The 27,509-nt window shown below is 41.6% G+C and overlaps 1 protein-coding gene across 1 annotated transcript; it reads right to left on the bottom strand.

Annotated features, from left to right (window-relative positions):
• Positions 1 to 1,966: 1,966 nt before the first annotated feature.
• On the bottom strand, positions 1,967 to 27,503 carry LOC311234611 (androgen-dependent TFPI-regulating protein; the record flags this gene model as incomplete). Its single annotated transcript, XM_084321858.1, has 5 exons — positions 1,967 to 2,126; positions 23,935 to 24,050; positions 24,890 to 24,991; positions 25,848 to 25,973; positions 27,351 to 27,503. The coding sequence occupies 5 exons, from the start codon at positions 27,501 to 27,503 to the stop codon at positions 1,967 to 1,969; spliced, it is 657 nt and encodes a 218-aa protein (XP_084177984.1).
• Between the last annotated feature and the right edge of the window lie 6 nt (positions 27,504 to 27,509).

Below are 27,509 nucleotides of genomic sequence, written 5' to 3'. Positions count from 1 at the left end.
CCTATACATTCGATTTCAAAGACAAGTTGAGAATCACTTTCTTTTAGCCATCATTTTGTTCTTGTCTTTACCTAAAGAGAGAGAGAGAGAGAGAGAGAGAGAGAGAGAGAGAGAGAGAGAGAGAGAGAGAGAGAGAGAGAGAGAGAGAATTTATATAACAGCTTTTATCCAAAGCGCTTTACAACCTATGCCTCTCATTCACCCAGTCACTCACACATTCCCACACAGAGGGCAGAGGCAAACAATGCTAGGTGCCAACCTGCTCATCGGGAGCAGTTAAGGATTAAGGCCCTGTCCACACGAACGCGGGGGTTTTATGTACACGTGATTTAATGTGCGCAGTTGCACTGTTAGTCCACACGCAACCGGGTTTTTGGAACACTGCAACCGCGCTCATCTAAAACCGGAGTCCAGGGTGAAGTTTTTGGCGCATCCCGGTTTCAGTGGTTGCGTGTGGACATAGTAACCGAGATTATTTCCAGTGTTTATGGCAGAGCTGTATAACGCAAGTAGCGTTATATGAAAATGATTGTAACAAACGATATCGGGGGTCCCTGATGTAAACAAGACGAATGTATTTTTCTGGTCTGCATCCCCTTAACAATTGTTTGTATTGAGCCGTATTGTATTGTACCCATTCTGCAATCTGTTAAATAAAGTTTTCATCCATTCATTCTACTAGCGCTAACGTTACTGGCTCCCGTACAATCAATAGCGAGCGATATAACAACATTAACCAGACTGCTATACCAACAATGTTTGTGTCCAGCAAGATAGTCTCCCTTGTGTAACGTTACTATGCTAATGTTCGCTAGCCGCAATGCTAACTATTATAATGGCAAATCCCAATCACATTAGCACGTAAGCTAATAGAATCTGCGATCTTTTTGTGAGACTAAACTCTCTGCTCTTGATGGTAAATTGGGTTGATGTTGGTTTTGTTTTATCAACAAATAAGGCAGAACACACAGTGAATGTATCCTTTTTTGTTTATTGCACTTTTCTCTTGCTGCAAACAAATAATGAATGCTAATGTGCTAAGCGAGCAATTTAAAGATGGCGGGTTTCTGTTTTGTGAAGGACGTTCCCTCATGACGTAGTGACGCGTTCAACCCTTCTGATTGGTTGAAATGGCCTTCATGTTTGAACTACATCGCCACCTATTGCTTTGGCATTGTACTACATGTATATTATATCAGTTTTACAGTTACCATGAGTATGCGGTTATTTTTTTAAACCACCCGTGTGTACAGAGGTTTATTTTTTTTAAAACCTCGGTGTCAAAAATACCCGTGATCGTGTGGACTGGGCCTAAGTGTCTCAAGGACACTTCGACACGCTTCCGGGAAGAGCCGGAATCGAATCGGGAACCTTTCTGATTACCAAACGACCGCTCCTTTTTTTTTATCCACTTTTTCTCCTCCTTTTTCTATTTTTCTCCCATCTCAATTTAGCCGTGCCAATTCTCCCCTCCCCTGTCTTGACCGTTGCTCACATGTGCCCCCCACTGGCCGGTTGTAGGGAGGATAGAAGCCCGTCACATGTCCCCTCCGATACATGTGCAGGCAGCCAGTCGCATCTTTTCACCTGCCAGCGCGGACTCTCATTTGGCGAGGAGTAACGTGTAGGAGGCTCACACTGCCCCCGCCATTTTCCTGTCTCTGCTGTGCAGGCTCCCCAATCGACCTGTAGGAGTCGCTGTTTACAACGTCCAGATTACCACCCTTCGACTTCCCACCCGCTAACTTTGCCAATTGAGTTAGTATGACGGCCGGCCCAAGCCGGAGGCAACGCCGACAGCCGGATTTGAACCCGGTGTCTCTTGTGTTGGTGACGAGCGCAATGTCCGCTGCGCCACCCAGCCGCCTACTGTACCTCTTTTTTGTCTATTTTGTAGAACAGATAATGGGCTATGCAGTATAAATGTTCATTATCCATTCAGGTCCAGTGGGTAAACGGGCTGATGTCACTCACCCCAGACCCAGCTGTTCAGCGTCTGTCCTAGGAAGTAGAGGCAGGTGACCACGGTCATGTTGAAGAGGAAGAGGCAAGCCAGACCGGTGTTACTGCAGAGGCCTAACAGGGGGTACACCCAGATCCCTGCCGACAGGTACACCCATATCACCCTGCGGGAGAGGTTCAGTGACAACAAGGGCAATTTATTATCACAGTTTTTAACTAATTACTCCCTGCCTATGGAACCACATCTACTCCTGTGGGCTTGGGATCGAATCCCACTGGAATCCTCTCCCCTGTATGTATGATTTATTTTATTATAAATTTTTTTACATATATTTTTATTGCACACTTTTATTTGTTGTCTGTCTTGTGTGGAATTAAATGTGAGATGTGTGCTGCTTCCTTTTGTGTCCAGATCGCTCTGGGACATGATTGTGTATCTTTTCAACAATTGTATACATCTTCCATGAAACAGCTTTTTGCAAAGAAACTGGTCCAACACCTCTTTCTTCCCTTGTATTGACCACACTGTTCATGATGGGTGTAGAACAAACTTCACATCAATGATATCCTTCCTGCCTGCCTACTACCCCACAGCCAAGAATGAAAAACCTGTACAAATTGGGTAGTTAATTAGGTAAGCAGGGGTCCTGGCTCCAAAGAGCACAGCTAATTGATTAAGCAAAGAAAAGCAATTGATTGCTTGCTTTTTTTGTCCAGTGCCTAAATAACATTTCAGCCAAATCCAATACAAACACTATAGTGTTGTAAGATACAGTAAGGGTGTCGCCTGCGTTGTGGGATGTATAGGTGAACAAGTAGCTAGTAGTCTTGTAGTCAGTGTATGTGCCTACGCGGAAATGGCAGAGAAAAGGTAGAAAATATTGTGTCAATAACATAACAGGAAAGAGAGCGGCTGTCAAACCTGCAACGGTTTCCTGGTTTACTGTCACCAGCTTACAGAGAGAAAAGTTACAATAGGCGCAAAACCCACTTTCTATAGTATGTCCCTTTTAGCCATTTCACTACCACACTACAGAAGGTTAACCTTTCACTACAGATGGTTAAGTGTGGTAGTGAAAGGGTTAACCGTCTGTATTGTGGCAGTGAAAGGGTTAACCCTTTGGTAGTGTGGCAGTGAAAGGGTTAAATGTGGTCTTTGGTCTCAGCGGTATTCCTTTTTTTTTTTTTAAGCGTATGTTTTTATTTTCATTTTCAACACATAGACAATACATTTCAGCATACAAAACTATAAAGACTTATCAACAAGAAATAAAAATAAAACAGATAGATTTTCAATAATTTCCTTGTATCCTTTTCAATCCCCTGTGATGTCGTTCCCTCCAGTCCTATATTCTTCCCACTTTTCCCATTTCGATTCGAACTTCTCCTCTTGCAGCCTCAGCAGCGTGATTCTCTCCATTTCCTGTATCCCTTCTACTATCTCTATCCATTGTTCCTTCATCGGCGCTTCTACCCTGTACCACAGTTTAGTTAAAGCTTTTTTGGCTGCCACTATTAGTATCTTAATCAAGTATTTGTCTTCCCCTTGAATTCCTTCCTGTGATAGGTTTCCCAGATACAACACTTGGCCTTCCTGGGGTATTTCGTATCCTATTATTTCATTTATTATCTCTCCTATCTCTTTCCAGTAGTTCCTTATTTTCTGACATCTCCAGAATATGTGTGTGTGGTTCGCTATTTCTTGTCCTCACTCCCTCCAACATGGTTTCTTTGCTGGTGTGTAATTGCCCTGTATTTCCGGCGTTATAAAGAATCTAATTATGTTTTTCCACCCAAACTCCCTCCATATCCTTGATCCTGTGGTTAATTGTTGTGTCTTACATGTGTTATACCATTCCTCCTCTGTTATCTCTATTTCTAACTCTTTCTCCCACTTTTCTTTTATATACAATGTTGTATTTCCCTTACTGTTGATTATTGCCTGATATAGTGCTGATACCACCCTCCCCTTCCTTCCTTCGTATGATTTTACCATTATCTTAATTACACCATTCTGTTCTTTGTCTCTGTCTTGCTTTATTTCCTTGTTATAGTAATCTCTAATCTGCAAATATCTAAAGTGGTCCCTATTCTCTAGTCCGAATCTTTCTTTCAATTTTTGTAGAGTCTGCATCTCCCCTCCTTCTATCATTGTACATATTGCTGTTATCCCCCCCCCCCCCCCCCCCCCGTTCCCATCTTTTGAACCCATGGTCTTCTATCCCTGGTTCGAATTTGTTGTCGTGTGTTATCCATCTCAGTATCTTGGCTTCTTTTTCTACCTTGTATTTCTTTACTATTGTGTTCCATATGTTTATAGTGAATTTGGTAATTGGGTCTAGTAGTTGTTCCTGTCTTCTGAACAGCTCCCTATCTCCTATCAGTGCCTGCACTTTGAATCCCTCTCTTTTGGTTTCTATATCTTTCCATTTGGCCTCATAGTTCACATTGCACCAGCATGCTACTGTTCTAAGCTGTGCTGCATAGTAATAGCTTTCTAAACTGGGTACTGCCATTCCTCCTTTTTCCTTTGGTAGTTGTAGAGTCACATATCTGATCCTTGGCCTTCCCCCCCCAAATGAATCTTGATATCTGTCTGTCCCATTCCCTGAATTGTTTTTGTGGTATTAATATAGGTAGAGACTTAAATAGGTATAATAACCTTGGTAATATGTTCATCTTAATGATTTCGATCCATGAGCTGAAATCTAGGGACATTACTGTCCATCTTTCTAGGTCTCTCTTGATTTTATGATTGATCTATAGTTTGCATTGTATAACCCCTCCACCCCTCTTGTTATGTTCACCCCTAGGTACTTTTATTTGATCTCTATCGTTGGCGTGTAGTTCAGTGCTAAAGTCTGTGTCTTCGTCACATTGAGTCTATATCCTGAGTAGTATCCATATTCTGTCAGTAAATCCATCAGTGTCGGAAAGCTTGTGTCTGGTTGTCTCATATACACTATCACGTCATCTGCGAACAGTCCCAATTTATGTTCTGTTCCTCTTATCTCCACCCCTTTGATGTCTTTGGTCTGTCTAATTAGTTGAGCCAGTGGTTCGATGAATACATCGAAGAGCGTCAGCGAAAGACAACAACCCTGTCTGGTAGCTCTTTCTAGCTTAATCCGGTCCGTCAAACTACCATTTACCTTAATCCTAGCCGTCGGTTCTTGATATAATGCCCTAATTGTTTTCATAGCGTTTTTGTCTAATCCAAATTTCTCCAATACTTTATATAGAAATATCCAGCTTACACTGTCGAAGGCTTTTTCTGCATCTAGGCTAACTAATACTGCACTTCCTCCTTCCTTTTGTACCACCTGCACTGTCTTCCTTATGTTATCCTGTGTCTGTCTTCCTTTAATGAATCCGGTCTGGTCGTCATCTATAATATCTGTCATAAATGTCTCAAATCTTTTGGATATTATTGATGTATACATCTTGTAATCTACATTAAGTATGGACACAGGCATAGGCGGCGGGTCTATAAGGCCAGGGGGGGCTATGCCTACCCAGAATATTATGCTGGGAATTTTGAAATGTATATATAATATATGTGCGCAGGCTGCTGGCTATTGTGTGTCTTGTGCTGCAGCCCGCTGGCCGAGGTGTCAACGACGAAGGTGTCAGTCGGCTAGGTGACAGCGTTTAACATTCCAGGTACAGGCAGTAACCAATCACGCATAGGCTCAGCTTAAATAATGTAGCCAATCACATCATGCATATAGCAGTAAAGCAAACATCTGCGTTCCGAATCTCTGCCCGCCGATCGCTTTGTAGCGAACACCAGCGCGCTATTTTGAGTAAAATTTCAAAAAGCAAAATGAATATACGGTATTTTCCCAAGGCATATAAACAAAGTAATTTAGAAGCTGCACCGGGTTGGCCCTGGGCATAACTACACGGATCACCTGAGACTGTATGTTGCTTTATCTTGGCAAACAAGGGCTTGCTCTAGTAAGAGGACACGATGAGAGTCAGAGAGTCACTTTTTAGAGCTACTGTATGTACATTGTTTTCAAAGCATGATGAGATCTAAATTACGAAAGACGTTCCCTTCATTGCTGTCAGCACTGCAACTTGTGATTCAAGTCGTGAACGGTCTTTCTCAGCAATGAGGCACATCACATCCAAAAGAATAACAATGCGCCTGTAGCGACTATCCTGATGTCCTGGTAGACGCTCGGTTGGGTGCTGGGATGCCTCGTCTTTGACGAGCAATTTAGAAAATACACATTGTCGAGTCTGTGTCACCTGCCGTTGTGTGAAGTTCCCATTTAATTCAAGTATTTAGCATAATACAAGTGATGAGTCAAACAATAATTACTTCATAATGCTGTTACTAATATTTAAACCGAGCGAGGGTACGTGCGTGTGTTCATGCGGTAAAAACCGTGAGATCTCTCCGTCACCCATACCTAGATACCTTGATTGAACATAGCCTACACCTGTGCCTTTATTCAAAACATATGCGCTCCGTGCTGCCACCCAGTGCTCCGTGTTGCCACCCAGTGATGAACTTAACAAACTACAAACTAAGCACAAAAACCATCAAATAGCTCCTACTCACCGGCCCCAAATGTGAAGGTGGAAAACAATTACATTAAAGAAGAAAAAAGGAGCTATAACAAATGTTCTTGGTTCTTCTCTGAGCCAGAGGTTACAAGCACGGAACTCAACGTTGGGTCGTGACCTTTACCGCCAGACCTTCCACTGCTTCTTGAAGCAGAAAGAGCTTGGATATGGGCCGCTCCAACTGCCCTGTCTTGGTCTTCAACCGTACTGCCCGTACAAGCCCTTTGCCCATCGTTGTGAGAATGTCTGGGGTATGGGGTCATCCCAAGACATGTTCCTTCGACACATTTCTTGCAACAATAGTTTTGGTAGCAAGGTGAATGGTGACGAGAACCCCAACTGATCACTGGGACTGACGATTGGAAGAATTCCACGTCTGGTGTGTGCTCGCTTTTCCACTCCGTCTTTCCTTCTTTGGGTGGCACACCCAGTGATGAGGGCGATACCACACACTGCCGTTTTTGTAGTCCGACTGGACTTGAGGCACAATTTCTCCGTAGCCACTGTCACTCGCATGAGTAAGAAAATCTGTGTACTCATTTTGGTAGTCCTTATTCCGTTTACACTTTATTTTCGGACTCTGAAGGTGCTGTTCCACAATGCACCTGTTGTTTGGCATGGTGATGTCATCCATTTTAAAAGGCAAGTCCATGCAATAATGTCCTTCCTGCATGCAAATAGACTTCTCCAAGATCTCCATAAAACTTGGGTCCTCTCTTGACATCTCCTGCTGCTCCTCCAGTGACTTCTCGTTTAACTCTTGGTTGTACTGAGAGACCAACAGCTCCTCCAGTTTGACAATGGATGTCCTATTGGCATATATGGTTGAGCAGCTTCTCTGACAACCATTATTACCCCTCAAAGGACCGTTGACGACCCACCCCAATAGGGTCTTCACGGCATAAGGTCCATCACCTTGGCTGTTGATAATTTCCCAGGGTTCCATGAGTTTTGATGCATTAGCTCCAATCAAAAGTTCAACATCAGCATCCAATTCTGGGATCCTGATACTCTTCAGATATTCCCATTTTTCAATATCTTGCAGAGTAGGGATGTTACTCTTTGAAACAGGGATTTTTTCATGTGTGAACGTTTCTGGGAGCTCCATAAAGTGGTTATTATCCAACTTGGACACCTCCAGTCCTGTAAGGATTTGGCTTTCAATGACCTTTTCTTGAGCCATAGTGCGCATAAGAATGTTGGTCTTTGTACCCTGTAGATTCAGCTTTTTCATAACATGGTTGGTACAGAAGGTTGCTGTACTTCCTGGGTCTAAGAAGGCGTAGGTCTGCAGCACTCCATTTCCTTTCTTCGATCTCAACTGTACTGGAACAATGGAAAGGGTACAGTCGTGGTCTCCGGCCCCAGTACAACCACATGTCTGAAGAGACACAAGTGCACTACTGACTGGTGTTTCTTGTGACTTGGTCAATCTGTCGTTGTTGTGGACATGCAGAATAGTCGGGTGTTTAAGATTGCATTCATCACAGGTCAGACGACTTCTGCATTCCTTACTCATGTGACCAGCCTTTAAGCATCCAAAACAAGTTCCTTTTCCTCTCAGAAAATCGATTTTCTCCCTTTGAGAAATCGTATTCAGTTTAAAACACTTAGAAAATGGATGTGACTCTTCACAATAGAGGCAGGCCTCTGAGGACAACTCCTTAGTTACGGTAGGCTGCTTTGGCATCATGTGCACAGTTTCAGCTTGGTTGGTTGCGATGGTTATTGCAAAACTGCTTCCTTTAATGCTGCTCCTGGGTAGCGGCGCGCTCTTATCTACAGGCTTTATTGTGATGCTTGGTCGTGCATCTGAAATGTCGCCAAAAATGGGATGAGACAAGATTTTGACTTGTTTCTCCAAAAAGTTTACCATCTCTGGGAAGGTGGCCCTGTAGCCTTGCCGTTCTTGTATCTCACAAGCTGTAGACCTCCATCTTTCCCGCAGCTTGTATGGCCATTTCATCATAACATTCCTCATGTTTGACGGAACATTCATCTCCTCCATGTACTGTATCTCTGTTATAGCGTTGCAGCACCCTCTTAGAAACAGTGTGAACTCCTGCAGCGCTTCTACATCCTCTGCTTTAATAACAAGCCAGCGAAAGGCTTTTTCCATGTAGGCTGTTGCTATCCTGTGCTCATTACCAAAGTGTTCTTTCAAAAGACCTTTTGCTCTTTGATATCCTTGTTGTGGTGGCATGTGTAAGCAGCTTTGCACCAGCTCTCTGGGCTTCCCCCTGGTGTACTGCTCCAGAAAATACAAACAGTCTTGATAACTGCATGTTACCTCTTCAACACAATGTTCAAATGTCCTAACAAAGGAAATGAAGTGCAATGGATCACCATCAAATACGGTTATATCTCTTTTTGGTAAAGTAGATAACATTTGCTGTTGAATGAGCAATGTGGTGAGTTCATTCTGCCTTTGCATGATTCCACAAATGGCATCCTGGTCCACTGTATTTTGCACTGCAGCGTTCTGTGTAGACTGTCGTTCCTGTGCAGCTACTGACCTACGAGGTGCAGCAGTGGAGGCTGTGAAAGCGTTTTGAGACTGATGCTTTAGAGTAGTGGTGAGAGACGTCCCAGTGTTTGGTTGCCACTGTGGCATGAGAGTAGTATCCTTTGCTTGTGGAATTCCATGATGTTGTACTTTATCCTGAAAGTGTGTGTGCATATTCACCTTTGGTCGCACATCATATGTGGAAAAGATAGGTGGCGCTCTTGAGCCTTGATCCGAAATCAGGGTGTTCTCCTTCGGCACAAATGCAGTTGCCTGTAGGTTGAATTGAGGTCTCAGCTCTTTCATAGATTTGCTCAGGTAGGAATTAATTCCATCTGAAGGGGCCTTTCCTCCAACAGCACTGCCTTCCAGCACAGAAAGTCTTGCAGTAACAACAGCCATTTGTGTATCAAGCTCCAGTTGCTCCTTAACTTTTCTGAGTGTCTCTTGTTCCTGTCTGAGTTTCTCCTCTTGTGTCTCTATTTCATGTTTCCTTTGCAGAGCAGCGGTTTGCTCCATTAAAGCCGCTTTCTCTGCCATGGCATTTAAGCGTGCAGATGCAGTACTAGAACCTGATGCTCTACTGGCATTGCTTCTTCTGCTTGACCTTTTACTAGACACATTAGACGCACTGTCTCCAGCTTTAATTTCCTCATGCAAATCAGATTTCATTTTTTCCAATTCAGCATTATCATCATTGACCTGAAAAATCCCATTTTCGCTCAACCATGTTGACACTTCATTTACAAATGTATCATTTGTTTCCTTTGTTGCATAAAACCATTCGTCCTGCTTTCTCTGCGTATCCTCAGTTTTAGGATTCTCAGTCATCAATGTATTATGTGCCTCAGAGGCAACTTGACAGCTTTGAACTGTTTTAGATTTTGGTGCACAAGATTTACATTGTCGTTGGAAACTAGAAGTGTGATGATTTTCCTTTTCAATTTCCTTGCTTGTGTACAATATGCATTTCTGTCCGTTTGGAGCCTTTCAATCAAAATTGGCTCACAAACATTTTGCCCTTGGCTGGGCTCCACAATATCATGACGTGAATCCATTTTTGATAATACGTACTGTTCCTTTAAGGGACTGGCACGACAGTCTCTCGTGAAAAAAAAAGTCAATACAATAACAACAAAACGTTCAATGCTGCTGCTCCATTAGCAAGCAACCCATAGCGATACACTAACCAGTCCTCCTTTGGTGTGCTATCTCGGGATGATGATCTTTATCCAGAAGCAGCATTCCAAGCCAGGTTCCAAAATCCTCCATTGTCCAAGTAAGATCGGGTTTTTACTTGTGTAGCGACTATCCTGATGTCCTGGTAGACGCTCGGTTGGGTGCGGGGATGCCTCGTCTTTGATGCGCAATTTAGAAAATACACATTGTCGAGTCTGTGTCACCTGCCGTTGGGTGAAGTTCCCATTTAATTCAAGTATTTAGCATAATACAAGTGATGAGTCAAACAATAATTACTTCATAATGCTGTTACTAATATTTAAACCGAGCGAGGGTACGTGCGTGTGTTCATGCGGTAAAAACCGTGAGATCTCTCCGTCACCCATACCTAGATACCTTGATTGAACATAGCCTACACCTGTGCCTTTATTCAAAACATATGCGCTCCGTGCTGCCACCCAGTGCTCCGTGCTGCCACCCAGTGATGAACTTAACAAACTACAAACTAAGCACAAAAACCATCAAATAGCTCCTACAGCGCCAGTCAGGCACGTGCACACATAGAGGCCAAGGGGTGCCTGAGCACCTGCCTTTTTGAGCCTCATCAAAAAAGTGCCCTTTTTTTCTTTTTTTTTTTACCGTTACGCATATAGACTGCCCTTCCAACTGAAAAATGTCAGGATATAATCAAAATATTAGATAAAGAGAGAGAGATGCCCCATATTCCATTGCAGTTTGCACGGCCTCCTCAGCGTGCCTCTCCGCGGACCTATATATTTTATGCATAGCGTGGGTGGTGATGATGATGATGATAGAAACCGCTGTTGAATGCTGGTATTACACTCATTGAGGGACACGAAGAAGTCAAGTCCGATGGGATTTGGGAATCTCAAATACAAATCGGGATTGGAATAAAAAATGCATTTATATTAAACAATACAGAATATACAGCACTTCTTGGGGTCTGTAGGGTAAGCACTTATTCCCTCCCCCCTGAACATTTATGGCGATGTATGGGCCTTTTAAGTCAGTGATAAAAGTGTCTTTCAAGGATAAGTGAGCTCCTGCACTGATTATTATAGTTCAATATTCAATATTTGATCACCAAAACCCCCCAAAAAGCATAAAAAGGGGGCTCCCCGCCCGGAAAGGGCCCTTGAAAATCGCCCTTGCGCGCGCTAGGTTAATATAGACACACAAGTGTAGTGCCCTTTTCAGCCTTTGAGCACCTGCCCCTCTAAAGTCCTGTGCACGTCCCTGGCGCCAGTCTGCTTCACATTGAAAGTGATCTCACAGACAAAGTTAAAGCAGAAAAGATCATTGATGCCAAGAAAGACGAAACGTCGCATTTTTCTGCATTAAGGTAAGACAATGGTTAATCTATTATTGGATGCCTTCATTTGAACACTTAATTTGCACTGTGTATTGACAAAAAAGGATTTTTTTTGCGCGCTATGCGCTATATAGCCTACCCTAATGTCCGGTTCATGCGCCACCTATGGACACAGGTCTGAAACTGCTACATAGTTCTCTATCTTTCCCTTCTTTTGGAATTGTAGTAATTATGGCCTCTTTCCATGAAGGTGGCATTGTGCCTTTTTCCAATGTGTGTCTGAATGCTGCTTCTAATATGGGGCTCAGTTCCTGTCTAAATGTTTTGTAGAATTCCGAGGGGAATCCGTCACTACCCGGTGACTTACTACTCTTTGCTTTACAGATCGCATTCCATACTTCCTGTTCTGTGATCTCTGCATTTAATATTCCGTCTGTTCCTTCCCTATCGATGGTAGATCAAATTTTTCAAAAAATTTCTCTATCTCCTCTTCTCCTGCCGCTATCGGTTGTGTGTATAGCTTCTTATAATATTCTTCAAATGTCTTCTCTATTTCAGCTGGTTCTCTCAGTATTTTGTTTGTGTTCGTGGCCCTTATTGTGTGTATTGTGTTCAGTTTTTGTTGTGTCCTGATTCGTCTAGCTAAAAGTCTGGTCGCTCTCGGTCCCCCTTCATAGTATGTCTGCTTCATGTATCTAGCTTTCTTCTCTATTTCTGTCAGCAGCTCTTTGTTTATCTTTCCTCTAACTTCCTTTACCTCTCTAAGGGCTTGTGTCCATAGCGGACGTTTTATGAGTTGTCAGCTCCTTCCTGTCATTCATTTCTATGCTGGAGACAGGACAGGCGCGCTCCTTTTCCCAGCCCCGCGCCTCGCGTTTATGAGCTCTCGGCGGCAGCGTTTTTGGGCGGAGCGCTCTCAGCACATAAAGTTGAAACTAGTTCAACTTTTGGAAAGGAGCGCGCTCATCAAGGTAATCAACATCGAGGAAGGGGCGGAGCCGCGGCAGTCGCGAGACCCAGGAAAATGCTCGGAGCTTTTTTTTCTTCTTTTTTCAAAGCGGTCCGCCTTGAAAAAAACGTCCGCTATGGACACAAGCCCTAAGTGTCTCTTGGTTATTTGAGCTTTGGTGTTCTTTCTCTAATTCTTTCAGTTTCTTTATCAAGTTCTGGTATGTCTCTATTCTAGCCGTCTTGAGTAATGCCGTCTTTGCTATCAATTTTCGACATATTACTACCTTTAGTGCATCCCATAAAATGTTTGGGTCTACCTCTCCATTATCATTTTCTTCTCTGTATCTAGTAATTATGTCTTCCTTTACTTCATTAACCAAACCTTTGTTATTTAATAGTCCTACATTCAGTCCCCAAACTGTATTTGTCCGTCTACTTTTAAGATTCACTGTCAGATATATTGCGCTATGATCTGATATGTCCGTTACCCCTATCCTGCATTCTTCTACCCTGTATCTGTCCCCTGTTGTCATGAGAAAATAGTCTATCCTTGAATATGTTGTGTGTGGATGCGAATAATGTGTGTATTCTCTATCTAGTGTGTGCATTGCTCTCCATATGTCCATGATTCCTAATTCTGCCATTTGTATATTCATATATTTGCTAATGTTTGTCCTCCATTTCTTTGTGCTTGTCGTGTCTATGTCATAGTTCAGTACTACATTGAAATCACCTGTACAGATCAGGACCCCTTCCCCTTCCAACGCTATGATATCAAAGATCGTTTCAAATAGATATTTCTCACTTTCTAGTGGAGCATACACATTCACTAGTGTTATCATTTGACCTTCCATTTTCCCCTTGACCATTACATACCTCCCCTCTTTATCCCTTATTTCCCTGATCATTTCAAACTTCACTGTGTTCTTAATTAGTATAGCTACTCCTCTTCTAAGGTTCTGTTTAAAAGAACTATAGAACAGATTTTCATACCCGAATATCTTTTCATGTTCTTGTGATATTAGATGTGTTTCTTGTAAGATGACCTGGGCCCTATTCCCCGTACCTGTTCCTCGAAGGTGGATTCAGTCTCGTTAACTCGAACCAGACTTGAGACCCAGGATAAATGCGCGCGGCCGCTTCAGTTGAAAAGCCAGCACGTATCGATAGCAGAGATCCTGATTTTCTAACGGCATTGATTGATTAATTGATTTAAAACTTTATTAACAGATTGCAGTACGGCTCAATAGCCTCGCCGACAAGTTAAATGCATGATCTATAGGCTAATTTTAAGTCCCTCATTACCCCAATCAATCAGATTATATTTCTTTAAACTTGCCTGCTGGCAGTAGGTTTATGGATTGAATAATCAAATGAGATCTTGCTAGCGAAAATAATTAGTTTAACTGTTATACAGAATAAGGATACGGCTCTCTTACCCATTGATTGATGTATGGTGGATCTTTTACTTAACCGTTGCACTGTGGTGTAACGGTTTGTGCTTTTGACTTTCACGCAGACGGCCCGGGTTCGAATCCTAGTCTTTTCCTTCTTTTTGCAATGTAGGAATAATTCAATTTGGTGCACGTTGAGAGCTATATAAAGAATGACATCCTCAATGCATGTAGATTTATAATATTTTAACTTAAAACTAGGCTACTTTTGCGTATAATCATTAATATTATATTCCAAAAAATTATGTTGGAAACGCGGGGTTTCGAACACCAGTCGCCCGGTTGCCAGGATTCAGCACTAGCCGCTGCGCCACTGTGCCAGACGGGATAATTTCATTGTTTATCCATTAATGGACGAGAGACCCGTGTTTAGAATATTTTACTTTTGAATGAAGTTTTATCTCTTTATTCTCAAATGCATTAATGTGACGTCAACGGCTCATTCAATTTCTCAAATCCGTCAAACAGCGCATCTCATCAGACATTTTAATCCCAGTTACAATATCACACAAAAACCACAATCCCCGCATAGACACTTCAATTTTATGCTTGAATGAAACACAATCCGGGCGCTCCGTTAAGCAAATCTACAGCGGAGAATATATTAAACTAATCAGAGCCAAACGGCCAATAGGTTTCATTCATTAAAAATATCCCCACGGGATTCACATTTGCAATGCGCCGTTATTAAAATAACCACATGCAGCGTGTATCGCGACTCCGAGCGCCGTATATGACGTGCATTATTTTATTTAGGACAAAGTAAATCTATAGGCTCAATATGATTTATTATCAGCATTTAGTTCTATTATTATACATTTCAAAAGCCCCCTCTAGGAAAACGAAGCACAGAAACGTAATTCAGAATGGTATAATGCAGATCCTAGACTGTGAGAATCATTTCAGGAAGCGAGCTGTCATTTCTTTGCGGGGGCGTGGCCATGGTTCATCCGGCTAACTGAAGTTAACCCTGCTCCCGACCAGGCTCAAACTTTTTGATCTGTTGTCATGGTGATTTAGACAATCGATCGTCGGGGAATGGGAAGGTCCGGCTTAAGTCAGGCTTGACTGGAAATTATCCGGCTAACTCAGTTATCCAGGTACGGGGAACGGGGCCCTGCGCCTCCTCTTTCTTAAGTTTCGTCATCACCTTACTCCTCTTGATCGGATTATTCATACCATTCACATTCAACAACATCATTTTTATACCCTTAACTTGTGTCATATTTATTTTCCAATTGTTTTCCCGTTCTACCCATGTCACATAAAATAATATTTGTGGTTGTAGCCTCTGCTATCTCTGTCTGATTTACATACATATAACCATAATAAACATTAACATCCACATTAACACTTGGAACTTCCATGGCATTTGAGGGTCTCACTCGTACCCCTCTTTCCCCCGCTGGTGGGTGGGGAGTAGTGGCTCTCCTAGTGAGAGGGCTCCCCCTAGTGGCTAAAAAATGCGCACTATATATGTCCAACTCGTACTGTGTGCGACCTCCGAGCTCCCGGTCATAAGCTCTGTATTAGTCTATATATATTTTGTGGTGTACTCGCTGTAGTCTATATATTCAACAGACCTATACTTTGACTACTTATACGTAGCTTTGTGCAATATGAATATTATTTACATTCAATAGCCCTATATTTTGTCTATTTATACATAGCGTTGTGCAATAGGTATATTGTTTATATTCAACAGACCTATATTTTGACTAATTATACGTAGCTTTGTGCAATATGTATATTGTCTACATTCAACAGACCTATATTTTGACTACTTATATGTAGATATGTGCAATACGTCTGGCATATATGTGTACAGTTTGACCTTGTGCTCATCTCATATTGCAACGAAAAACTTCACTAAACAAAGTTAAAAAAAAAAAAAAAAAAAAAGCTCTGTATTAGTCACTTTCATGTTCCCGTCTTGTATTATGCGTCACGTGTAATCCTGTGGTTCTTTCATGTCCGTCTCAATATATCTCTTGAATCCCCATGTCCCTTTTTTTATATAACTTTTGGTATAATTATCTCGTATGTACTTTACCATCTTCTCATTGCATCAGTCCTTCTCATGTATACATTAACCTGTATTGTGTGTGTATTGTACTTATCCTCCCTTGGATCACCATGTCTCCTCTCGTCTCCTCTCTGCCCCCCTTCTCCGTGTCTTTGCGTCTTCCTTCTCAGTTGATCTGCTTTGAATCGATTCAGATCGCCTTCACCTTCCCGTTCTCCTCGCATTTCCCTCGTCCCTCGACTCTGGTCCATCTCCTCGTTCTCTCCAACCTCTGCAACAGCGTCGGTCTCTCCTCTTCTCCTCCCGGCACCTTCCATCCTCTTCGGTTCATGTCCCTCGCCGCGTCCCGCACGTCGCCGTACACCTTTGCGCCTTCATTCCAATGGACCTTCAGCGTGGTCATTGGTGATTGAAATTTTATTCCTTTTTCCTTCAGAGTCTTTTTTATCTGAACGTAGCTCCGACGCTTTACCGCCACCTCTGTCGCATAGTCATGGTCGAAGGTTACTTTCTGTCCCTCCACCTCCATCTTCGTCTGCCAGGCTGCTCTGAGGATGACTTCGAATTCCAAGAAATTAACTATAACTGCTCTCGGTGGTTTGTCCAACCGCGGCTTCGGCGGCAGTGTCCTGTGTGGTCTTTGAATCCCTGTCTTGTCGAGTTCTGTCATCTTCAATTTTCTTCGAATTAGGCTGTCTACATATTTGATCATAGATTCTCCTTCCATCCCTTCTTTCAGTCCCCATATTCGTATGTTGTTTCTCCTCGACCTCCCCTCCAAGTCCATTAACTTTTCTCTTGTTGTTCGAGTGTCTCCTTTAGAATATCTTGTATATGGGCCATTCTACCGAATTGGTTGAAAGTCAGGTTGGAAATATATGTTTTATTCCAAAAACTTTGTCCGAATATATATTGTACCATATCTAAAGTACATATATCTAGTGAGCGTACCGTTAATTTTTATATTGTATTTTCAGAATCTTTTGGAATGTTTTTCCTCCCCCAAAAGTTTTCACTACCGAAACAATAATACACTCTAGTAAAACAGTTTGTGTAAGATTTGTGAGATTGTGTTTCCTTCCCTTCTCTAAAGAGTATTTTTTTAAATTATTCTTGAAGGTTTTCACAATTAACTCTTTACCAAATTTCAAAGTTCAATTGATACAATTAATCAAAATCTAAATGCAATCTTTCTCTGTAAAATGAATAACACTGATCATATTGATTTCAGAGTTAATGGTTGATGAAATTGAACATACATTTAACCAATCAGTATAATAACATTTTAGTTTATAACTCAATATACTTAATTTTTTACAAAACACCCAGTGTTTCGGTAGTGACCACAGTATTTTGTTTGCAAAGTTGCATCATGTTGAAGAGAATATGTGTTCCATTCTTAAAGTTACACACTGATTTTCAGACTTTGGAATACACTTATTTCAAAATGATGGGATTTAACTACTTACCATTCTATTTTGTCACTACCGAAATGATCACGTCACTACCGAAACGTTACCATAATGTTTCGGTAGTGACTGTTTCGGACTGTTTCGGTAGTGACAATTCTGGCTAACTTTGAGCATAACTAAAGAATGCTAGCAAGCACATGGCTAGCATACACATCTTTGAAGAGGTGTACACACATAAAAACATAATATTCTGCATGAAACCCCAAAAAGGTTTACTTAATTGAAGAAAATATGTGTTCGGTGGTGACAATTATTATGGTTACACACCGATTTTCAGACTTTGGAACACATTTATTTCAAAAGTATGGGATTTAGCTACTTACCATGCAGCCATGAGGGACAGGAAGGCAGTGTCAATGCCTGGTCAAAAATGCAGGGGTGTGGCTAAAAACCAGGCTTAGCCAATGGACTAAAACTCCTGTGTTTCGGTAGTGACATGAAAACTAGAAATGTACATATCGGGGTTGGGGACAGCTACTCCCCAATAGAAAGTACCCTATAAATGATGATTTTGTATATATTAGCTCATCATAATATAATGTAATGCCTTGGGTTAAAATTAGGGATGTCCGATATTATCGGCCTACCGATATTATCGGCCGTTATTGGCATTAAAATATCGGTTTTCAAAAATAAAATAAAATAAATTACATTTCTATAACCTTTATTTACTCAGGCAAGCAAGTAAGAACAAATTCAGATTTGATTTATTGTCAAAAGTATGCATAATGTTGTTTTAATTCCACAACAAGAGATATGTAATGTTAATTACCTGAAATTATTCCGTTTTTGGGGGGGGGGGGGGAAACCCTGCATATATCGGTATCGGTTGATATCGGTTGATATCGGTATCGGAAATTAAGAGTTGGACAATCGGTAAAAAAGCCAATATCGAGCATCCCTAGTTAAAATAGATCATAACATATTCTTAGTAAATATCTATGTCTGAATACTTAATTGTTTTGTTAAATAGTTTTTCTTGTTGTGGGACTGCACTTTGAACCAATTCGGTAGAATGCCCCATATCTGTAGTCCATTCCTCGGTTTCAGCCGTCCTTCCTTCCAACATCTTTATGTCTTTCTCTTGTTCCTGTAGTTTTCCATCCATTACCTTGAGTCCCTTATCCATTTCCTCTCTGAGCTCATCCTGACCTTTCTTTAACTCTTCCCTGAGAAGGCGTAGTGGGCAAGGCGCTCGCCACGAATGCGGAGATGCTGGGCTCGCCTGTTCGAGCCCAGCGCTCCACATTGCTTTCAGTTTAGCTGGTCGTTCATACTAATACACATTGGCCGTATTAGGGGGTGGGAAACTGATGGGTGGGGATCGGGCGTTGTGGACAGCGACTCCTACAGGTCGGTTGGTGCGCCTGCGCAGTAGAATCAGGAAGTGTCGGGGGCAGCGTGAGCCTCCCACGCGTTACTCCTCGCCACTGAGAGATCGAGCTGCGCAGGTGAAAAGATGCGACTGCTGTTACCTCAAGTACCGGAGGGGACTTGTGCTATGTATGACTTAGTCCACATTGCAGCCGGCTTGTGGGAGGCAAGAAACAGCGTTCGTGACAGGGGAGGGTTGAATTGGATGATACGAAATTGGGATGGGAGAAAATATAGAAAGAAAATGGGAGAAAAAGTGGATAAAAAAAAAAACTCTTCCCTGAGTCCTTCGATGTTCGCCCAGATAGCTTGTATGCTAGTTTGTAGCTCTTGGTTAGCTGTTGCGTTAGCCTGTTGGCTAGTCAACGCGCTATCTTGCATGTCCTGCGTGTTAGCTTGTACGCTAGCTTGTATACTAGTTTGTATATCCTTTGCGTTAGCTTGCATGTTAGTGTGTAGCTCTTGGATAGCCTTTTGGTTACTCACCGCGTTAGCTTGCATGTTATCTCGTAGCTCTTGTACGCTAGCTTGTATGCTCGCTTGTATGTTCGCTTGCATCTTCGCTATCCAGGCGGGTTCCACAAGCTCCATTTCTCTGTCTTCCTGCGCCATGCTCGCCTGATCTACCTCCTCCGCCATTTCCTCGTGCCGAGATCTTTCCTCCGGTGTTTGTACTTCTTCTGGGGTCCTTTTTTTCTCGCTCTTTCTCGTGTTCATCCTTCCTTTTCTCTTATATCCTAAATTGTAGTTTTTTTGCGGCCATTTTGTCGAGGGCACTCAGAGCTGTCGATGAGCGTTGACATTTTTCCAAACTACATTTCCCTTCAAGTTCTATGGGGGTTCAAAGTTCAGAGTTGAATTATGAATATGTCAATAACTGTTATTATTCTTGATAATAAGCCACAAAAGGTAACGATTTGACAAATATTGAAACGCAGTTAGTTTCTCCTCCCTATTGTTAGCATATAGGAACAACTAGATCTGAAATTAGTTTCAAAATGGTTGCACTATGAGAAAAATAAAAAAAGTACAGTCGATTACAGTAGATATTTTTATCTGTTATTATGCATGCCTGGTGATACTAAATCCAAATTGAACTCGGGCATTTGAAAGATACTATATGTATATATATATAAATGTGCGAATTGGCTATAATAAGGTAATGTATAAGCATATATTCTATATTATATAATAATATTTCAAATTGCATTGGTCCGGATGGGAGAATTCAGTACTGTATATACAGAACCTTTGGTTTTATCATCTTCCCTTTATTAATTTCCTTAGATCTTTTGTACACATGATCTCAAGAGGGTACTGAATGAGGTCAGTGGCAGTTTTTTAAGTCTGGTCATTATTATCATGGTGTTATTCACTGTCAAATATGAAAAAAGAAAAATCATAATTCATATTTTCCTTTGTTTCATCACAATTTAAGCAAGCCTAGTAATAGACACAATATTTCTGACACCATAGATGTACCTAGATACCAAGAATATGCAAATAGCCCTTGTAGAAGTGGAGCAATATTCCATTTACCTAGGTATACATTTTATGCAGATTTTCACCTGGGGTGGAACAGGTTGGGATTTAGTGACACTGCGAGAAGTTCAACCCGGTTGGATTTTGGTCACTGCCGGTTGAATTCTGGTCAACTGCTCAAAGCTGCCAAGACAGCACAAGTGTGTGTTTACTGTGGTCCGTGACAGGACTAGGGTTGACTTATCTGACATGAGATGGAAGTGACATGTGATAACTAAAAGTAGATAACATTTTGTGCAAGGCCTCTATTCCAAGCACTTTTGAATATATAAGTGCTATTCAAATGTTCTAAATTCCATAGACACTGTCTTATACAGCTTATTGAGGCACTTGTCTTTCCGCCATCACAGTGTTTGTAATACCAGCGTCCTAAAGTTGGATTTGTCATTCCTTTTGATATTTGATTGCATGTTACAACTTGTAACCCCTGGTGGTCACTATTTCCACATGTTTCAACTTGGGCGACAGCTAACTGTAAACAGTTTTTTTTCTTTGTTTCCAGCCAGTACAACTATGAGGGAGTCCCTACCTCCCTGTTGTATATCCAGACATGTAACACACTGACCATGTTTTATTTTTTTTTATTTTTTTTTATTTTTTTTCCTTTGGCCGGCGAAATCATGCAACTCATTAACGCGATGCATGACATCCAAGATGCAGTACTAATCAATGCTGTGGAACTCAGATCTATGGAATGTGAGGGGGAGGATGGTGCGTTTCTCTCAGCGCAGGAGAAAGAAGATAACGAATATGCCCCAGGGCCGTACTTCCCACTGCAGGGCCACGCTGTCCCTGGGCAACCACACCATCTGGGGGCCCCATCCCCACAGCAGGGCCCCACCTCACCTAGGGGCCCCATCTCCACCAGCACACCAGCCACCATACCCATATGAACCCGCGGAGGACGACGACAACCTAATCTGGTTCAGTCCCAAGTCCAACAGGAACCGCCTGCTCAACATCTCGCATGATATGGCAACACCACAGCAGGGCCGGTGCTACGGAAGCGGGGCCCAGGGATCAGTGGAGGCCCTGGGAGGGCAACTGGGATAGGAACTCCAGCTAAGCTCCCTGTGCGATAGCCCCGCCCTGCCACGAAGATAAGAACGCACCGCTGCTGGGATCCACAGGAACCCCTACCACGCACCCCAGTCGGCAATACAAGCCCTTTTGCATAAGTAGGACCTACCCCACCACGCCAACGACGGCCCCGGCCTGTACAAACAACGCCCGCTACGACCAATCTGTCCCCGGCCTGGGACTCCTCCCCTTTTCAATTTGCACCTGAACTTTTTTTTCCCCCTCTTCTTTCTTTCTCAAGAGTTATTGTTCTGACTATTAGATCCAATCACCAAATGCACCTTGACCATATGGAACAGAGTAGTAAAAACACACAAATTGGAGAAGCAGTCAGGGGTTCTGAGATGGGTAGCACATGACAAGAGATTCAAACCAGGGAGGTTAGACCATGGATTCAGAAGGTGGGAGAGGGGGGGGGGGGCAACAGCGATATGCAAAATGATAGAGAAGGGGGAAATGCAGACACTACAAAAATTAAAGGAGAAATTTGGACTAGAAAACAGGGACCACTTCAGATATCTACAGGTTAGAGACTACTACAACAAAGAAATAAGGGGGGCCAAAGACGAAGAACAGAATGGAATAATCAAGATGATAGTATGGGCATACGAAGGGGGGCAAGGAAGAGTAATATCAGCAATATACCGGGCTATAATGAACAGCAAGGGACACACGACCGATTACATAAGGGAGAAATGGGAGAGAGAACTAGAGATAGAAATAACAGGGAAGGAATGGGGGAACATATGCGAGGTGCAACATTCAACAACAGGATCGAGGATATGGAAAGAGTTTGGATGGAAAAACATAATCAGATTCTTTATAACCCCAGAGCTGAAGGGAAAATATGCACCAACACAAAGAGCATGCTGGAGGATGTGTGGGAAGGAGGGGGCAAATCACACGCACATATTCTGGGGATGTCAGAAGCTGAAGGGGTATTGGGAGGAGATAGGGGAGGCAATGATCAGAATATTAGGATAATACGGGTTACCACAAACGGGACTGGTGCTTTACTTAGGGGACCTGACACACGAGGGAATACAAGGGGTGGACAAATATTTAATAAAGATAATGTTGATAGCGGCCAGAAAAGCAATAACAAGACTGTGGTACAAAGAAGACCCACGACAATAGCACAATGGGTAGGAATAGTAGAGGAGATACAGGATATGGAGAGGATAACACACATGCTGAGGTTACAGGAAGAGAAATTTGGAGAAAGATGGGGAAAGTGGGAGGATTACAAGGGGAACGAAAACGACATCACAGAGGAGGAACCAAATACAACACAAGAGGGCGAAGGATAAAGGAGGAAAGGAGCTCAAGGGGGGTCTCTGAACCCGTGTCACACACCTTTGCTTTAGTTAGTTTTTTCTATTATTATTTATGTTGGGTATGACAATTATTTTATGATTTTTGTACTGTATTATTTAGGTCTGTTGAACAGTGTTGTTTTATGATATGTTTAATTTTAATTTCATGAAAGTACCCATATATGTATGTCGTTAAGTTATGGATGTCAATATAAATGTTATGTTGTATGTCCATAAGTGTTAAATAAAAATGTAAGTTTAAAAAAAAAAAAAAAATTTATTGTTCTACCTTATTATGTTTTTTTTATTGTACCTAAGAATGCAACATTTTGCAATTACCTGCTTGGAATTATCGTCCTATTTAGCCAAGTATGACATTGTGATGTATTGATGTTGATTGATTTGATGTTCTGCATGGTGTCTTGAGACTGTGGTTTAGTGATATTGATGGTTGAAATTACCAGGATGTGCCAAAAATGGCACAAAGTGGGGAATGTGAAGGGTAATTTCACATTCTTAATCCTCTGGGGCCCCACAACAGGGTTGATCGTTAAGTCATGTTTATCCTTCTCTCAAAAACTGTTAAATCAGTATATCCATTCATTAAATTCAGAGCAGGCCGATAGCGTTTGTGTCCAAGGCCGCAGCGCCTCTACCCCCTCAAAAGCCCATTCCATTCGACTCCCTAAATGACCATATAAAGCCAACCCAATCAGAGACGATCGAGGCGTCTCTATTCCACTGTGTTAAAACACATGACACTTTTGCTTTTTGTCACTTTCACTCTGACAGACATGTGAATATGCACTCTGACAGACTGAAAGTCCGTCCGTATGGGCGTACTGTATATATATATTTTCTTTTCCAATAAACCTGTATTGTATTCATTTAACGTGAGTATTCCGGCTGTCTTTTATCTCCTGTTCCATTATTTCAGAATACCTGATTCGCAGTGTGTGACACTGTTTTAGGCTGCTGGATGTCCGTGGAGAACCTGGTGGTTTGCACGCTGATTTAAGGCCAATCTCTTGTCTCTGTATTTTACTTAAGCATCCCTGGAGACGTCAAAATCCACCACAGGACTAAGCTCAAAATGATGTTTGTGTAAGATATACATAATGAAATACACAATTCATTCTTACATCTGATTATGTTACTTACCAACTTAGGTAAGACACACCCACCACTCCCAACGCTGTCAGGCCATGCTTAGTCTTTGGGGAGACATGAGGCTGTACTAGGATTTCTCCAAGTAAAATAGGCAGGACGAAGGAGTGCTAACAGAAACACATGTAAGGAGCAAGGCATTACATGAGCTGGTTAACAAAGGGCAATGATAAATGTTAAATTGACATTCAATTAGCTGTAGAACTCGAAAACTATTAGGAATATCTGACCACTAAGTGTGGCAGACTCTTAACCACCAAAACCTGCACTGACTGCAACGTATGACGTATCATGCCAGTTAGGGCACCTTGTGTATACTGTTTACTTTTACTCTTATTACTTTTTTATTCTTATAATATACATTCAAATTCTTTATTGCCATATTTATTGTAACGTACAATATAACGGATAGCTCATCTGCACCTATTTTTCTCATATTTTTATATTCAGATCTAATTTTATTGCCTATATTTATGTCTTTCTACTATTACCCTGCCCATACCTGTACCCCCCTCCCCTCCCCCATGCTGCTATGACACAGAACTTCCCCAAGGGGATCAATAAAGGAATACCTTATCTTATCTTACAGCACAAGTACAGCACAACAAAATAAAGATGGCATCTAACGAGGGTGCAAAGTAAAAGTAAAGTGCGTAGCAGTATACGGTGTAACATGTGCGTATGTTGAGTATATATGACGAAGCTACAGAGTAAATATAGCTAATGTATATGTACAGTATTGTTATATGCAGTGGTACAAGTATGAAGACACTATGATAGTAAACCATACTAGCCAGTGGTAACTAATAAAAGTAGGTATGGAGTATATTATATACAGGTATAGATAAAAGTATATACCGTGTGTACAGTGTGGCTATAGACTATAATATATATATACTGTATATACTGTATTATAGATACTACAATTCAACAGTTTACATGCCATTACCATAGCATGGTTCATCCAGGGTGGGAAGAAGGCGTCGAGACTGGCTGGATAGACCAGCTCCCTGTCGTAGGAAAATATCCCCCAGAAAAGCACCACAACAAACTACACAAAACGCAGAGAGAATGGTTTCAAATGTAAAGCAGATGGGTCATTCAGTAATGAAGCTGAGGTCGTCTTTTTATATTAGATTAGATTAGATTAGATTAAAATGTATTGTCACACAAGTACAGTACAACGAAAATAAATTTGGCATCCAACCAGAGTGCAAATGTAACAGTAAAGTGTTATGTACAGGTGATTAAACTGGGTACAAAATATACAAATTAGTACTACATTTACATTTAGTCATTTAGCTGACTAACTGACTACTGAGTGTAGTGCTAATCAGATGTATGTACAGGGTTGTAGCATAATATGTACAGTGATACAGGTGTATACTGGCCAGCAGCGTAACTAGTAAGAGTAGGATATGTACAGATATAGATATAGTAAAGGACTATGTTCAGGTAAGTAAATGGTAAATGGTAAATGGTAAATGGTGCATTTACAGTATATGGCAGCTTTTATCCAAAGCGCTTTACAATTTTGTTCCTCACATTCACCCATTCACTCACACACCAACGGCGTGTAACCATGCAAGGAGCCAACCTGCTCATTGGGAAATATTAGGGGTTAAGTGTCTTGCTCAAGGACACATCGACACGCTGCCCAGGAGGAGCGGGAATCGAATCGGGAACCTTCTGATTACCAGACGACTACTCTACCTCCTGAGCCACTGTCACCCCAGTACAGACAGGTGTGGATAGATATACAGTATATGCGGTGAGAATAAATATATATATATACAGCATTATTGTACATGCTATCATACAGAGCTATGGCTTATATGCAGGTGTACAAGTACGTACTGTATACAGAGTATATACTTAGAGTATATCAAAGTGTTGTTGTTTCTCACCATGCCCACGGGGAAGGCAAACACTGAGAAGAGGAGGTCTTTACATCTGTTGAGATTATTCTCTGACTTCTTCCCAGGTTGAAGATCATTCATCACAGCCAGTCCAAAGAACGCCATTTGCAATAGCTGAAATATTACAAACAGGGAAGGTTAGACTAGAAGACTAGAAGTCTTTATTTGTCATGCAGTTTTAACACACACGTGAGATGGGCGACCCACAGGAACACACATACACACACACATGCACTGAGTCGCCGATGAAATGTCTCTCTGCACTTTTCCCATCCCGTTGTCCTTCCCCCCATGGGCAGCCGGGAGCAGATAGGGCGTCAACGTGAGCCGCGCCCCGGGGACCAATCCAAGTGCTCCTGTCCGTCTTCGTCAAGGACGCCACAGCGTTAGCGATCTGTTGTGCATGTTTTTCCATTGGGTTTATCTTATCGGAGGGGAAACCCTTAAATGTAATGACGGCTTAAACAGTAATCCAGAATTTTTTTATTGCACTGCACTGTTGCACTATTTTACTCTATTATATTTTACTCTTTTTTAGGGCTGTCAGTTTATCGCGTTAATTAGATAAATTAATTACACAGCAAATTATCGCGTTATGAAAATTAACTAAAAATTAATTAAAAGGAAATTATATATATATATATATATATATTTTTTTTTACATTATTATAATTTTTTTTTAAATCTCATTCATTCTATAAGAACATAGAATAAACATTTACAGACTTCTTTTTAAATGGTCCATTTGCATGTTCTTGGTATCTGATTCTAGGGACATCTATCGATCTCAGGGAATGTATTCCCAGTGTCAGAAATACTGTGTCTGTTACTAGGCTTGAGTAAATTGTAATGAACCAAATGAGAATATCAATTCAATTATTTTTTTTTTTTTTTTTTTTTTTGTGACTGTGATTAACACCATGCTAAAATTGACCAGACCTGAAAAATCTAAGCAAATGAATAAAGGGAAGATGATTAAACAGAAGGTTTTGTAGATACAGAATTCTGCCATCCGGACACATGCAATTTGAAATATGATTATAGAATATAAAATATCAGGCCTAAAATGTTTATGGGATTAAAATGCAATTAATTATTTACAAATCCTGTAATTAATTAGATAAAAAAATGTAATCGCCTGACAGCACTACTCTTTTTATTATTGTCTATATATTTAAAACTGCAATAGAATCAAACCATAAACAAGGTGGCCTATTATTGGGATGTTAGATCCTAATGTGAAAAACTGTGGTTTTATATGTCTGCACTTCATGTGCTCATTCATGTCTTTTTTCTGTTGTGAAGCACTTTGAGCTGCAGTTTCTGTATGAAAGGTGCTATACAAATAAAGTGTATTATTATTATTGTTATTATTACAAATACCATTTCAGTTCCTCAATATCCTGCACACTGTGTCATTCCCCCCGGGCTTCCTGTATCAGCCGCCATACAGGTGATCAACAGATGAGACCAGAACGCGTGGCATCTCACCAGGTTCAGGAACGTGAGGTACTTCCAGGGTCCTCCGTAAACAAATATTCCAGGCGGTATCTCTTCTCCGTCTTTGGCGGCGAGGGTCTTGACGACAAAGGCGTACCAGCTGAAAGCAGCGATGTGATAAGGTACTCTCAGAGAGCCACTCATTTTGAA

This window comes from Notolepis coatsorum (assembly GCF_963971535.1).
Source record: "Notolepis coatsorum genome assembly, chromosome: 9".
Taxonomy (NCBI): domain Eukaryota; kingdom Metazoa; phylum Chordata; class Actinopteri; order Aulopiformes; family Paralepididae; genus Notolepis; species Notolepis coatsorum.
The sequence above is the reverse complement of the archived record's forward strand: the minus strand, read 5'-3'. Positions and strand labels throughout refer to the sequence as shown.